Genomic DNA, 14,588 nt, shown 5'->3' with positions numbered 1-14,588 from the left:
CAACAGTTTGTAGTGTTTAATATGCCAACTTGGATTTTAGATTTGAAGAGGCTATTTCTTCTCCTGGAAATGCTATTTGGACACTTAAATTTTACATTTTTATTGACATTCTACATTAATGTTTTGTATATTTGTATTGATTAAAACACAATATAAGATATCAATGTAGAATATCATTATAAGTGTCAAACTTAGTCTCCGAGCAACATTTCCATTTTCCTTTATCATCACATTTTGTAAAATTAATATAGAAATAAATATTTAAAAATATTTTATTTTTACTCGTGATTAAAATAACAATAATATAAACATATCAAGTTTATGAGAATTAAACTAGATCTTTTATCAATTTTTTTTGGTCTTTCACTATTTATTTGTTAAATTTATTTTTCTAAATAATAATAGAATTTGAGTGCTTATATTCTCAATTTTTCTTGAAGACTAAACTATTATGAAAAAAAATCTTAAATTACTACAAAAATCAAATTAATAATCAATTTTGACCATTCTTTAAAATAGTCTCTAATTGAATTGGCTATATTTTTATTATCTTCGATGGTATAGTTATCCGAAAATATTATTTTGATGTAATATTTTTGTGTTGATATATATATATATATTGTAATATGTTAAAATTAAGAGATCTCTTGATCACAGTAAGTTTTTGAACTGAACATATCTCACATTTTCTAAAACTTATAGTTTGTCTGCTCTATAACCTTAGATAAACAAATAAATTCATCACAAGTCGACGTTGAAGGCTTGATTTCTCAAATAGACACAATTGATTATGCATTCTTGCATAAAGACATAATTAAACTCATAATCTCACAATATCCCAACTTTTTAAATGTATACAGTGGATCATCTTCGTTATTTTAAAATATTATGTTAATACATTATATATTAATATTAATTAAATACATGATATAACATATTAATATAAGAGCATTATATTAAGTAAAACTCTCGTGTCCAATAGTGGTTTGAGACTTTTATTTTTTCTTTTATTTGAGTGATTTTATTTTTTTAAGTATAAGTTTTAGGAAAAAATAAAATTGTATTCTATTTATAAAGGAAAGCTAAAAATTAGATAGAAGCGTGGGGAGAGAGGGGAACACGGGAATCCGTGTGGGTTGTCACAGGCGATCACGCTCCCACCCCAATATAGAAGGAGGAGGGATGCCGCCAAGCGGCCGAAGCCAAGCCCGCCTGCCTCCTCCCACATGGCCTCTGTAATTTACATTTATACCCCCCTCAAGGTTCTATTACTATTATACACTAATATGTGTGTGTGCGTGTGTGATGTTCATTGGCTTTTTATTTTTTCCCCTTTTTACACGTGTTTTTTTAGGGTAAGTTGCATATTTGTATTTTGTGAGATTTGTTTAAATTATATTAAATTAAAATTAATATAAAAAATCAAAAAAGACAAAATAGGTTGTTAAGTTTAAATTATTACTAAAAGTTGATAGACCATTGAAATCATATGTAATTGGGAACAATAAAAGACAAAAAAACTACTATTATTGTATTTTTCTCTCATCGTTGTTGAGATATTAAAAGAAGAAACAAAGAACTCAAGTTTTTATCATTGCTATTGTGTTAAAAGACCCATATATATTTGTCGTTACAATTCGTCTAATATTCAATTTTTATGATTTCTCATCATGGAGAATACTTATATTTGACCAATGTTATAGTTAACTTTATTGGATTGCAATCAAAGATCGCGTTGTTGTCGTCGCGACCACGTTGAAATAAAAGAAGAAATCACATTGCCATCTTCATTGGTTAGACCCAAAAAAAAAAAAAAAAAAAAATTATGTCAACATCGGTGAATGTTTCATATTCTCTTATTGTTGCTTCTTGCCTCATCTCTTTTGTCTAAATGAGTGTTAGTCGACTGAACCCATTATTGGCTATGGGTTCCATCAGTTAAAGCCTTAACATCGCGCAACTATAGGTTATGACATATGGGAATCCATCACCAAAAGTGATTAGGCTTTGTTTTTTTTTTTTTAATTTAATTTAAATAAATATAAATTAATTAATTAATGTTATGGCAAAGAGGGCTTCAAAGTGAAAAATATAAACCACAAGAACCTCTACAGTTATTTTAAAATTACTAGAGATTTTTATGCAAATGACCTAAACCACATTAAATTATTTTTTTTGGAAATACGCCCTATTACTGATTTCCCTAACCACCCCACCCCATGAGCTACACTAGGGAGGTAAATTAGGATGTGTCTCGTCCTGGTTAGTGCTCGATCCCTCAACTAACTGCGGGCCTAAAGAACAACACCACAAAGCAGTCTTTTGTGAGATTTTTCTTTGCTAGACGATTTATGCCCCGGAGGCAATCACATTGAATTGTTGAGAATAGATTCAGTTGATGATGTTAAATCCAACCATCTTAGAAAGAGAAACAGTTGGAAAGGGAATGACAGGAGTGCAATTTTGTTCACCCCTTTAACGGGGGTGAACGTAACCCCCCCGTCAGTAGGGGTTAAAAAAATAATCATGTTTCAAAAAAAAAAAATTAATTTTAGTTATTTTTTTAAAAAAATCATTTTAAGCCACTCAAATAAATTAATTGCTGAAAACAGTCACTTTCCAGTTTTAACCCTGTCAATTATTTTTGTAAGTATGTCATTTTTTTGTAAGTTCTAATCCATTCAATTTTGATTCTGTCACATTTTCAGTTAAATTCTAAAAATATTTTTTTTTAGAAACATAATTAATTTTTTTTAAACAGTTTTGCAATTTTTTTTTCCAGTTAAGGAGTTATTTTTTTAACCCCACTGACAGGGGTTACGTTCACCCCGTTAAATGGGGTGAACAAAATCGCACTCGGGTGAACAAAATCGCACTCGAATGACAGTATTGGGATGTTGCTAAACCCTAATTATTATTGGCTTTAATTGACCCTAGTAATCATTGGGGGTCGTATCAAACTTGCATGATCTTTCTTTTTATTTTATGAAATTGAGGATAAAAGATAGAGAAATTATGAGTATTTTAGTTATTTTATTTAATTTTTAAATTATATAGGAGAGCGTTATTATTTTAAAATATAACGAGTAATTTATGCAATTAGTTTTATCTACTTGTAGAAAACAAAATTCAATGTCTATTCAATGCAAATATGTTTTTTTGTTAGACATAAGAATAGTCCCATTGATAATACTATTTGTACGGAAGACACTGTATATAATGCTTTATAGAATAATAAAATGACCAATTTGCCCTTATGATAAATGGCCCAAACTCAAAAGACCCATAACACACACACACACACTTTCTCTCTCTCTCTCTCTCTCTCACCCATCTCGCCTTCGTCGCTTGCGGACCGTCGCCACCCTCAGGTGGTCATCGGTTGCTCAAGGATGCAGTGGTGAGGCGATGGAGGCGAGAAAAGACGAGGCGGCAAGGTGACAGAGGCAAGGTGATGATGTTGCAACAATGAGATAAAGGCGAGGCGGCGACGAGAGTAGGCAAGGATGAGGTAGATAGGGAAATAGAAAGAGGAGAGAAATAAGAGGGTGAACTAAAATTGCAAAATATTGGGATATTTTAATGTCAAAATATCGCGATATTTCACCCTGTAAATGGTTCTGTAAACCTTTTTCTATACAAATAGCGCGATCCATAATCCCATAATTGAGAAATTTGTCAATAATAAGATTAGTTGTTATAATAATAGAATGTACAAACAACTTCTAACACTAAATTGAGTAACTAACCATTAAATGACCATTCAAGAGATTAAACAGATTCTATGAAGCTTTTATAACAATATTATTAACTCATGGATCTCTGATCTTTAACACCAACTCAATTGAGTCATTGATCGTTAGAGAATTATCAATCAGATTAAACAAACCCCATAAAGTTTTTATGACAATATCATTAACTTGTTTATCCCTCAACCTCTAACACCAACTCAATTAAGTCACTGGTCATTGTGGGACCATCAAAGAAATTAAACAGACCTCGTTAAGCTTTCATAACAATCTCATTAAGTCACTTATTTTTAACACCAACTCAATTGAGTCACTAATAGTTTGAGGACCATCAAAAAGATTAAACAGACCTGTCAAATTCCTATGACAATATTATTAATTCATTTATTTATCAATCTCTAAGAACAACTCTGACGTTGGACACCAAATCTAGGGCCAATTTAGTGTCCAAGAGTGTTTTGCACCAATTTGGTATTGTTTTCAACGTGTAACACCAAATTGGTGTAAAGACAATTTTTAAAGAATATTATATATATAAATATTAATTTATTTATTTAACTTAGCATAAATATTAAATATTAATTAGTTAATTAATTGAGTTTTTGCATTAAAAATATTTTCTTTCTATCAAGTAATTATTGAAATAAAAAATTTTCATATACATAAACAAATTTAGTTCAATTTATATTAACATGATATTTATGAAATATATTAAATATTTTAAAATATATTCAATATTATACTCATTTTATAGATTTTAATAAAATATTTCCATCGATATATATTTTTTATAACAATTTAATTTATATTTTTAATTATTAATTAAAATATACAAATATAATAAAAGTGATAAAGAATATAAAAGGAATAAATTATTTTGAAGTTATAAAAAAAGAGCAAAAATAGAAATAAAATAAAAAATTTGGTGTTGGTGAATAATGTAACACCAAATTTGGTGGTTGGGAGTTGTGTCCAACACTAAAATGATGTATTCGTTGGAGAGCTTTTGAACACTAAATTAAAGTTGTTTTTGAATTTGACGTATTCATCGGAATTTCGCTAACACTAAGTTAATTAAGTCACTAATTAAAGGGCCGTGAAAGAGATTAAACAAACCCGATTAAGTTTTTATGGCAATATTATCAACTCACTTATTTATAACATTAATTGAATTGAATCACTAACTAAAAGATTATCGATGAGATTAAACAGACCTCGTTAAATTTATTTTTACGAGAATATCAGTAACTCGCTTGTGTTTCAAACTGTACTCGTAACAATGAAAGTTGATGTAGAATCAAATAAAAGCATTTAAAACTGCTCATATATAAACTAAGCTCGAGATCTCAAAATCCCAAATTTGACCATTTACCAATCAAGGTATCAACATGAAATTATCACGACCACCCAAAAAAAGGGCTTTTTTAACGGACGGGGGGGTAAAAGCGTCATATCGGACATGAAACGGAAGAAAGAAAGGAAATCCCTTTCTCAGTTCTCGAGAAGCCGAACCAACAAGACGCAGACGCAGCTCTCTCTGTAGAGCTTTTCTTCACTTTTGCCTACAAACAAAACGCCAAGTGTTTCTGTTTCTCTCTCTCTCTTCACGCTCTCTTACATCACCCGCCCGAAGACGACGCCTCGCCCCTTTCATCAGTGGGTCGCGGATTCCAAGCCACTTCAAAGCAAATTCGTATTCGGTGTCGTTATCATCTTCTTCTTGTTCTGCAATCTCGAAGCCGCCGATTGTCAATCTCGCATTTGGGTGCCGGAAGATCCGTTCTTGTCCGAGTTCGTGGTCTGTAGAATGCTCCTCCTACTCTGGAGAATCGAATCCAATTCGAGTCCCGAGGCTGATTTCTAGGCGAAATGGAGATGGGAATGGAGGTCGGGAAATTGCCAGGGCCCGAACCCGACACAAATGTGCGACCCGGAGCCCGTTCCCGGCCGTTCGAAATCGATCTCAACGAGGCGCCCTTGCCCTCGCCTCGCGAAACCCTTGCGGCGTGCGGTTCGTGCGGAGCGGCCGGCGAGGTGGAGGGGGAGATGCTGTTTTGCCACGGCTGCGGACGAGGGTTTCACATGAAGTGTTTGGGGACCAAGGAAGGGCAGAAGCCGGCCGAATGGAAGTGTTTTAAGTGTTTATTTATCAAGAGGCCGCGGAGGGGGGTGGAGCTTATTGACATGAATGCGTCGCCGCCCCAAGAGGCGGAGGGAGAGGGTTTTATCCGGGAGGCGCAGAACTCCGGTAAAGGAGTTCAGGCGAGCAATGCTGCGGAGCAGAATGGTGACAAGTATGGCCTTTTCTTTTTTCTTTAATTGTCGTTTACACTTCGCAGGTTCTTTGAAAGTCTGGAGTCAATTTTACATTTTCTACTGGGTTAATTTCCAACTGTTACCATTTACCTCGAAGCTCTTGTAATTTATCAGCTAGTTTAGTTGCAAACCTGAGTTGTGGAAACTTTCTATTTTCAAAGTAAGGATAACGTTGCATACAAAACAACTCTTTCCCAACCTTTGCAAAGCGTGGAGTCTTGTGCGCCAAGATGCCTGTGTTGTTCCCTCTTGTAAACGAAATATTGGCTTGCATGGTGGCCTTCTCTAGCAGCTGGATGTTAAGCTGGCAGGAAAATTATTACCATTACTAAAAGTAATTTTGCTCAAATCCTATTTTAGGAATTATATTTATTGAGATCCAGAAGGTCATGACAGATGACAAGAAATCAAGGAAAGATAAAAGCAGCAATAAACAGAGACAACCAGTATCTAGACCCTCCTCCCATGTTTAGTGTTTTTCTTGCCTTTTCTTGTACTTTTGTTAGATCATCCAGATTGGATCACGAGGTAAATACATGTCAAACATAATGTGGCTGCAATCTGTTATCTCAAAATAAGATTTTTATCTACACTAGACAACCTATGGGGTACTGGAAAGCTCTAACCAGCCCCACCCTACCTCATTGAAAGAAGATCTCATTCTGATGTTGATACTGATAAAAGGCAATGAAGTTACAATGTCAGAGTGACTGACAACTTAACCTTAATGAGTCGATGGACTTACCAACCTCAAAGGATGGACTTCCTTGAGAAAGGTTTGAATGTTTACAGAAATAATATATTTATTAAAATAACTCAAATTCGAAAATATTTACAAATCTAGTGCAAATTATTTCATCTCTCCATCCATGCTGAAAATATCTAGTGTGGTTGGACGTTGGCATAAAATCGGTGATTGAAGCAACTTATTTATAGCCATTGGCCCTTTGTACGGGTTTAAAATTTTTTAACATGGGACAATGTGTTCTTCAGTTTCACAACTGCCACCTTGTCCCGCATCAAATTTTTATTAGCCTGTATAGAGGGCTAATGCCTTTAAATAAGTAAGGTCCTACCCTAGTTGTTCGATAATTCAAGCAATGGTCACATAGAGACTGCTAAGGGATCGTCTCTTTTGCTAGCATTGTTGCAGCATATTTTGTGTTAGATTGATTTGGTCTTTTGAGTAATTTGGGTGCTTAATGTTGCATAGATTGGGGCTTAGGTTCTTCATCCATGACAGTTTCAAGTGCCTAAGGTCTTTAAGAATCGCTGTTTCTTTTTTGAAAGACAGTGGTTCAGCCAATGTCTCTGATTGCTGATAAAAAATTCTAAATGTCGTGTGATAGCATTCTTAGATACTTAGACTTTTCAAAAGTGTCCAATGTCTTTAAGAGCGCTTGGTTCAACCAGCGGTTCTGTCTGAAGGAAAAACCGCCAGTTGAACCAACGGTTCTTCACGTAGCGATTCTTTGCTGACTTTTTCCAGTGTGGCTGGTGAGGTGTGTTCTTTTTAGTTAGTAAATATTTTGAGAATCATGCTGTTTTGGTAAATATTTAATAAAATAATGCTTTTTTGAAAAATTCAAAGGACTAGATTCTGGAAGTTAGGTTTGATTGTGTGCGAAGAGGAGGTTTCAGTTGAAGTGTTGATATCATTCCCAATATTTTCTGCATTAGAATTGAGTCTAAAGGAATTTGAAATAGGCAAGGAACAAGAATGATTTTCTATACTTTCATTTTGTGGGTGATGAACAAGTAATATAGCTAGAGTTAAGAGTTTAGATTTAATATTAGAGGCAAAGGAGGCAATGCAAGCAACTGGAATAGCAGCATGGCCAGCTTTGGCTGGAGAAGTCAATTAGATGGCACTTATAATGAAGATGATGAAAACTATAACTCCAATGATGAAGATGACTTTTGTAAACTAGACTAAATCATTGAAATGGATTAAAAGACCCTCTTTTGTTCTCTTTTAGCATGTATTTTTGTCTGGATGGCATTATCTAGTAATTTAACTATAGTTGTTATCTCTCTCTCAACATTTTCTGTTTGTTGGATTGAGCACACGCTTGCGCATCGTGCTTAAACTCTAGAAGTCCATTGAGCTTGAGTGCTCTTAAAGCCTTTAAAAACACTGTTCCTAACCCAATCGCATGACAGACACTCTCATCTTGCATTGAGTTGCTCCCATGCGTGAGACTAACGGGTTTTAAGCCTTTTCAAGGCATTGCCGCATGCTTCCTTGGGTATTTTCCATGAGAGACATCCTCCTTTCCAAGGAGGCAACATCTTCTACCCTTTGCTTGTTACTGGTAGGAGGGTGGGGGTTACTTTTGTGTTCTCTTCATGGTATGCTTCCTTTGTCATGTTCAGCATGATGCCTTCTTGTATTTATACCTTTTGAGAACCTGTCGTCATGACCTTTGCTTTTCCAATTGACCATGTTCACACGTAGCTTCTATTACCCCCATGTTAAAATGCTAAGTCAGCCTTGCAACCGAAATGAGGCAAAAGTGAAGAGGAAGCAAGACGGAGGTTGAGAGTGTGAAACACATATATTGCGCTACTCGAGAGAGTGTACTGATCTTCTTTCTTATTTTCAAATGAGGCTTCATCTATTATTAGCAGTCTGACTTGTTAATGGACTGTGGAGATCAAAACTAATCAATGATAAAAATATCTAAGATATTTATAATGAACTTTCTAGATATGTGCTAATGTAGATTTCTCTAGAATGTCTAGGACTTTTTAGGAAATCCTAGAGATCTCTCCACACGTTTAAAGTACTCTAGAATCTTCTATTGATGTTGGATGGTGAAACTAGGTAGATAAGCAAGCTAGTAAGCTGATCAGGACAAACCCTTACTCTGTCTTGATATGAGAAAGTCATGTCTTAGATGCACATACAAGTAGGTATTACATGTTGCATCTATAGGCAGGGTGCGTTGGTTTCTCATGTAATTGCAACACAATGTTGTCTTGTACCGCCTAAATAACTAATTGTAACTTGGGAAAGTAGAAGGGAAATAGAATAACTAACTCGCACGTACTTGTTGTAAGTGGCGCTGGCCAGTTAGGTTACAAGTTGCACTAGGCGGGAGAATTTCAATTGATTGAGGAAAGATCAGTATAAATAGAGACTGATCTCACTCAAGGAGGATATAAATGAATTGAATCTCGAATTTCCCTCACACTTCCTTCTCTCTCTCTCCGATCAAGTCTTCTACATAACTCTCCAGAATTTGTTGCGGAATTCTCGAGACATCCTTGTCAGATCTGTTAGACCTGTCAATTTAGTATCAGAGCTTGTTCGGGCCAATTCCAATCACTGTGAATTCAGATAGATGGCGGAGGGTACGAGGATGAAGAACATGGAGATGCAGTTACAACAATTTGGCTCCACGATGTTGAATTTGCATGCGAGAGTGGATCAGTTGGAGCTCAGATCCAATCACAATCATGAGGCGATCATCTCCATTGATCGCAAATTGGATGGAGCGGTTAGTCAAATTCGTGAGGAAGTGGGAGTGCAGATCAGGAAGCAATTACAAGGGTTTATAGTGATGTTTGCTCGTTAACACTCGGTAAGTCTATCCCCCGATTTTCCTCATAGAGAAAGAGTAGAACCAATTCTTCCCACTCACAAGATGAGTTAGAGGAGGCTAGATACATCTGAAATGGGGGAGGAACCGATGGGAATGGGAGAAAATGTAAAAGGAAGAAGGCAGGGAATAATTGGGGGTCAAGGCCACACGGGAATTCCTATGCCCAAATTGGATAATCCCATGTTTGACGGTAACACCCCTAGATGGTGGATTAGAAGGTGTGAAAGAGCCTTTGAATGGTATGGGGTACCGGAGCAACAAAGGGTGGCTTTAGCTGCAGCTTACCTCAATGATGCCGGGGATGATTGGTATCAAGGATGGGCTAAAGTGAAAGAGGAGTGCCATTGGGCTAAGTTCGTGGAGGAATTATGTGAGAGGTTCGGAGAAAGAGGGATGACTGATGTAGTAGAAGAATTCAACAAGATTCGACAAGGGGGGATCAGTGGCAGATTATTAGAGGAGGTTTGAGTGAGGAGTTAAAGGCATTGATGCTCAACCACTATCCTTACCTCATAGAGGCTTATTTTGTCTCGAGCTTTATAAGTGGATTGAGTGAAGAATTAAGACCTATGGTGAAGGTCTTACAACCAAAGACCCTCAAGCATGCCATTGACGGTGCAAGGTTACATGAGCTGATAGTGGAAGCACTTATGAAGAAGCAGAGGCTGATGAATAGGGGAGGAACACACAATGTGTTGACCCTCATTGGAAAGAATCAAGGAAGGGAGGCTTTCAGGTAGAGGTGTCAAAAGGGCCGGGCGGCCCGCGGGCCGCCCGGCCCAGCCCGTGACGGGCTGGGCTTTGGCCCGGCCCGTTACTGTTCATACGGGCCGGGCCTGGCCCGGCCCCCATTGGGGGGCCGGGCTGGGCCAAAGAAATTGGGCCCACGGCCCGGCCCGGCCCGGCCCGTTTAAGGGCCCGGCCCGGCCCGGCCCGTGGCCCGTTGGGCCCTTATGGGCCGGGCCCATGAGGCCCTTATGGGCCAGTAAGGCTCTTACTCATTTTTTTTTTAATTTTGTTATTATTTAGTAATTATTGATATTGGATATTAAAAAATTTAATTTCGCAATATATATAAATAATAACCATCAATTAATTTATTTAAAATTTTTAAGTTAAATTTTTTATATATTTAAATTATAAATAAACATTCTCCTTTTTATATGTACATTATTTTTCATATCAATTAACAAAAAAAATTATAAGGAATATAAATTAATGAAATAATATTTAAAACTTAAGAATTAAGATAGAAAATATTTTAAAAAGAAACAAATTAATTTTTATATATGTATATATTATGTGTATTATTTTTAAAAAAATTATTTAAAAAAAAAAGAAAAAAAAGGGCCGGGCCCACCGGGCCCGGCCCGTTAGGCCCGTGGGCTAAGGGCTCGGCCCGGCCCTCTAGCCCACGGGCTGGCCCGGCCCGGCCCGGCCCAGCCCCTTTGTAGGGGGGCCGTGGGCCGGGCCGGGCCCTATCAATGATAAAAGGGCTCGGGCCCGGCCCGGCCCTTTTAGTAAAAGGGCCGGCCCGGCCCGTTTAAAAAGCCCGTGGGCCGACTCGGGCCGGACCGGGCCGGGCCGGGCCGGCCCTTTTGACACCTATACTTTCAGGGGAGTGCAAGAGATGAAGAGCTTACCCTTTCTGGGCTCTAAATTACAAGGGGATAGGCTGATGGAGGAAAGGAGGCAGGCTAACCTTTGCTTCAAATGTGGGGATAGGTATTTCCCCGAGCATCAATGCAAGAAGCAACTGCTTCTAGTGGAAGGCGAAGAGGAGAATGTGGAAGAAGAGGAAGTAATGGAAATACCTGACAAAGGAGAGAAAGATAATGGTGAGATTTCATTGCATGCTTTGAGGGGATTGGCCAATAATAAGATCATTAAGGTGGAAGGGAGAGTGGGAGAATACAAGTTAATAATTCTCATAGACAGTGGGAGTACCCACAATTTATTGGATGAAGGAACTGCTAAAAGGTTGAAGTGTCCCCTAATCAGTACACAACCTCTCACAGTGATTGTAGCAAACAGGAGTAAAGTGGTGAGTAGATCAGCCTGTGCGGGTTTCTGTTGGGCAATGCAAGGAGAGAATTTCGAGATTGACCTCAGACTGCTCAAATTGGGGGGATGTGAAGTGGTTTTAGGTGTGGATTGGATGAAGCATATGAGTCCCATATGCTTTGATTTCAATAGGATGGAGGTGACGTTTGAAAAAGAGGGAAGAAGAATGACATTAGTGGGCAGCAAAGAAGTGGGAATGTGTAAGTTGATTACAGGAAAAAGGCTGCAGAGGGATACTCAAGCAAAAAATGAGCAATGTGGCTCAGCTCTTCTCTATCCAAGCACTCGAAGAAGAAGAGGGGAAACCAGAAGCAAAGAGTGAGCTGATGCTGGTTGTCAGCAGTCCATCCCAACAGACATGGGAGGTAAACCAACTTGACTTAATTTACTTTTGGTTGAATATAAGGATCTATTTAAAGAGCCTAAAACCTTACCTCCACCCCGAACCCACGACCACTCCATCATCCTAAAACCTTAATCGGAACCCTATAATACCCGAGCCTATCATGACCCCCCAGCATAGAAAACATAAATAGAGAATGGTCAAAGAAATGTTGCAACACTCTCTCATTCAGCCCAACCATAGCCCCTTTGCATCCCCTGTGCTATTAGTAAAAAAGAAAGACTATTCATGGCGCTTCTGTGTGGATTACCATCAATTGAATGCCATGACTGTCAAAGATAAATTTCCCATTCCCCTCATTGAAGATCTCCTAGATGAACTGAGGGATGCCACCATTTTTTCTAAACTGGATCTTAGGGCAGGCTATCACCAAATTAGAATGAACCCACAAGACATCCCTAAAACAACATTTCGAACCCACCAAGGCCATTACGAATTCTTAGTAATACCCTTTGGCTGTACCAACGCCTTAGCTACCTTCCAATCTTTAATGAACTAGATATTTGAATCGCACCTAAGGAGCTTTATCCTTGTATTCTTCAATGACATACTGGTGTATAGCCATACTTTTGATCAACACTTTACACACTTAAAGGCTACTTTTGAGATCCTTAGAGTCAACCAATTGTACATTAAGAAGTCAAAGTGCTCATTTGCTCAAAGGCAAGTCGAATACTTCTGATATATTATCTCCGGAAGGGGGGTTAGCGCTGACCCACACAAGGTGGCAGCCATGCAGGCGTGGCCCAGACCTACCACCCTCAAAGCCTTAAGGGGATTCCTAGTCTTGACTGGGTATTATAGGAGGTTTGTGAAGGGATATGGGGTGATAAGTAGACCACTAACACAATTGCTAAAAAAGGAAGGGTTTAGATGGGGACCGAAAGTTGAGGCAACTTTTAAGCAGTTAAAGCAAGCAATGGGCGAGGCACCGGTGTTGGGGTTACCAAACTTCAACAAGACCTTTGTGGTGGAGACTGACTGACACGTGTGATAATGGTGTAGGGGTTGTACAGGCATAGAAGGGCAGACCCATAGCCTTCCTTAGCCTAGCATTAGACCCAAGGCATGTGGGATTGAGCATCTATGAGAAAGTTTGTGGCAGTCTTAATGGCGGTAGAAAAGTGGAGACACTATTTGGAGGGTAGCTAATTTGTGATCAAAACTGACCACCAGAGTTTGAAGTACCTACTACAACAGAAACTCCACACGTAGTTACAAAAGAAAGGTATGGCTAAGATGATGGGTCTTGATTACATTATACAGTATAAGAAAGGGAAGGATAATGTGGTGGCAGATGCTTTATTGCAGTGTTAGGAGAAAGGAGAGGTAGCAGCCATTACTGCATTAATACCGGAGTGGTACTAGGAGGTGGCCAACAACTACGACTCAGATGAGCAAATTAGAGGGATTCTAGAGCAGTTGGTGTTGGATCCTAACAGTAAAAAGGGATACACACTACATAATGGGGTGTTACGGTATAAGGGAATGATAGTGATTGGGGACTGCCCGCAGGTGAAAGACAAGATTCTCCAAGCCCTACATGGGTCTCCCTTGGGAGGACACTCGAGAATTCAAAACACTTACCACAAGGTAAGACAACTCTTTTTTTGGCCTAAGTTGAAGGAGACGGTGATTTGATTTGTAATGACTTGGTGACACTTGCAAAAGGTGCAAGTATGAAATGTGGCCACACCGGGGTTATTACAACCCTTAGGCATTCCGGGACAAGCTTAGGAGAGTGTTTTCAGGAATTTTATTAAGGGGCTGCCTAGATTAGAGAGTAGAGATTTTATATTGGTGGTGGTTGATAGATTCATGAAGTTTGCCCACTTCATCGGTCTATCTCATCCTTACACCACCCGGGAGGTTGCACGGGTGTTCCTTGATTAAGTCATCAAGCTACATGGAGTTCTTAGAACTATCATATCAGCCTTTTTTGGCAGACATTACTGAGATCAATGGGAACCAAGCTTAACATGCCATCTGTCTACCACCCTAAAACAGAGAGCAGATTAAGATGGTCAACCAATGCTTGGAGAATTACCCAAGGTGTCTGAGGTTTCAACAACACAAGAAATGGCATAAGTGGCTAGCTCTAGCCCAGTAGTGGTACAATTCTAGTCACCACAGCTCCATCAAGATGTTGCCGTTTGAAGTTCTCTTTGGGTACAAACCTCCCCTACTACCAATGCCACATGAGTTTACTAATGATGCAGCAGTGGATGACCACCTCCAACAGAGGCAGGAGGTACTTCAGCAGCTAAAAAAGGTTTTAGCCATGGCACAAAACAGAATGAAACAACAAGCGGACAAATGAAGGTGTGAAAAGGGAGTTTTCAGTAGGAGAAGAAGTGTACCTAAAGCTCAGACTCCCTCAGATTAAAGCCATGACAGATGAGCCAATAACTAAGCTAAGCCCGAGATACTACGACCCTTTTCCCATCA

At 38.3% G+C, this 14,588-nt stretch overlaps 2 protein-coding genes across 2 annotated transcripts in view; both read left to right on the top strand.

Annotated features, from left to right (window-relative positions):
- Window positions 1-5,618: 5,618 nt before the first annotated feature.
- Window positions 5,619-14,588, top strand: part of LOC127788667 (methyl-CpG-binding domain-containing protein 9-like) — a 33,612-nt gene continuing 24,642 nt past the window's right edge. The window contains exon 1 of the mRNA XM_052317224.1: window positions 5,619-6,043. Coding sequence (XP_052173184.1) covers window positions 5,619-6,043 — 425 coding nt within the window. The remainder of the gene's footprint in view (window positions 6,044-14,588) is intronic.
- LOC127788669 (uncharacterized) lies at window positions 9,509-12,688 on the top strand. Its single transcript, XM_052317228.1, has 2 exons — window positions 9,509-10,409; window positions 11,291-12,688. The coding sequence occupies exons 1-2, from the start codon at window positions 10,162-10,164 to the stop codon at window positions 12,057-12,059; spliced, it is 1,017 nt and encodes a 338-aa protein (XP_052173188.1). The 5' UTR covers window positions 9,509-10,161; the 3' UTR covers window positions 12,060-12,688.

This window comes from Diospyros lotus, chromosome 13 (assembly GCF_014633365.1).
Source record: "Diospyros lotus cultivar Yz01 chromosome 13, ASM1463336v1, whole genome shotgun sequence".
NCBI lineage: Eukaryota > Viridiplantae > Streptophyta > Magnoliopsida > Ericales > Ebenaceae > Diospyros > Diospyros lotus.
Note: the sequence above shows the minus strand (reverse complement) of the source record. Positions and strands in the feature narration are given on the sequence as shown.

What these genes read in the sequence shown, in the direction of transcription:
- LOC127788669 (XM_052317228.1), top strand. Translation starts at nt 10,162, where the DNA reads ATGCTCAACCACTATCCTTACCTCATAGAGGCTTATTTTGTCTCGAGC. An exon ending in CAAGGAAGGGAGGCTTTCAG is followed by an intron (nt 10,410 to 11,290) that starts GTAGAGGTGTCA and finishes CTATACTTTCAG; the next exon opens with GGGAGTGCAAGAGATGAAGA.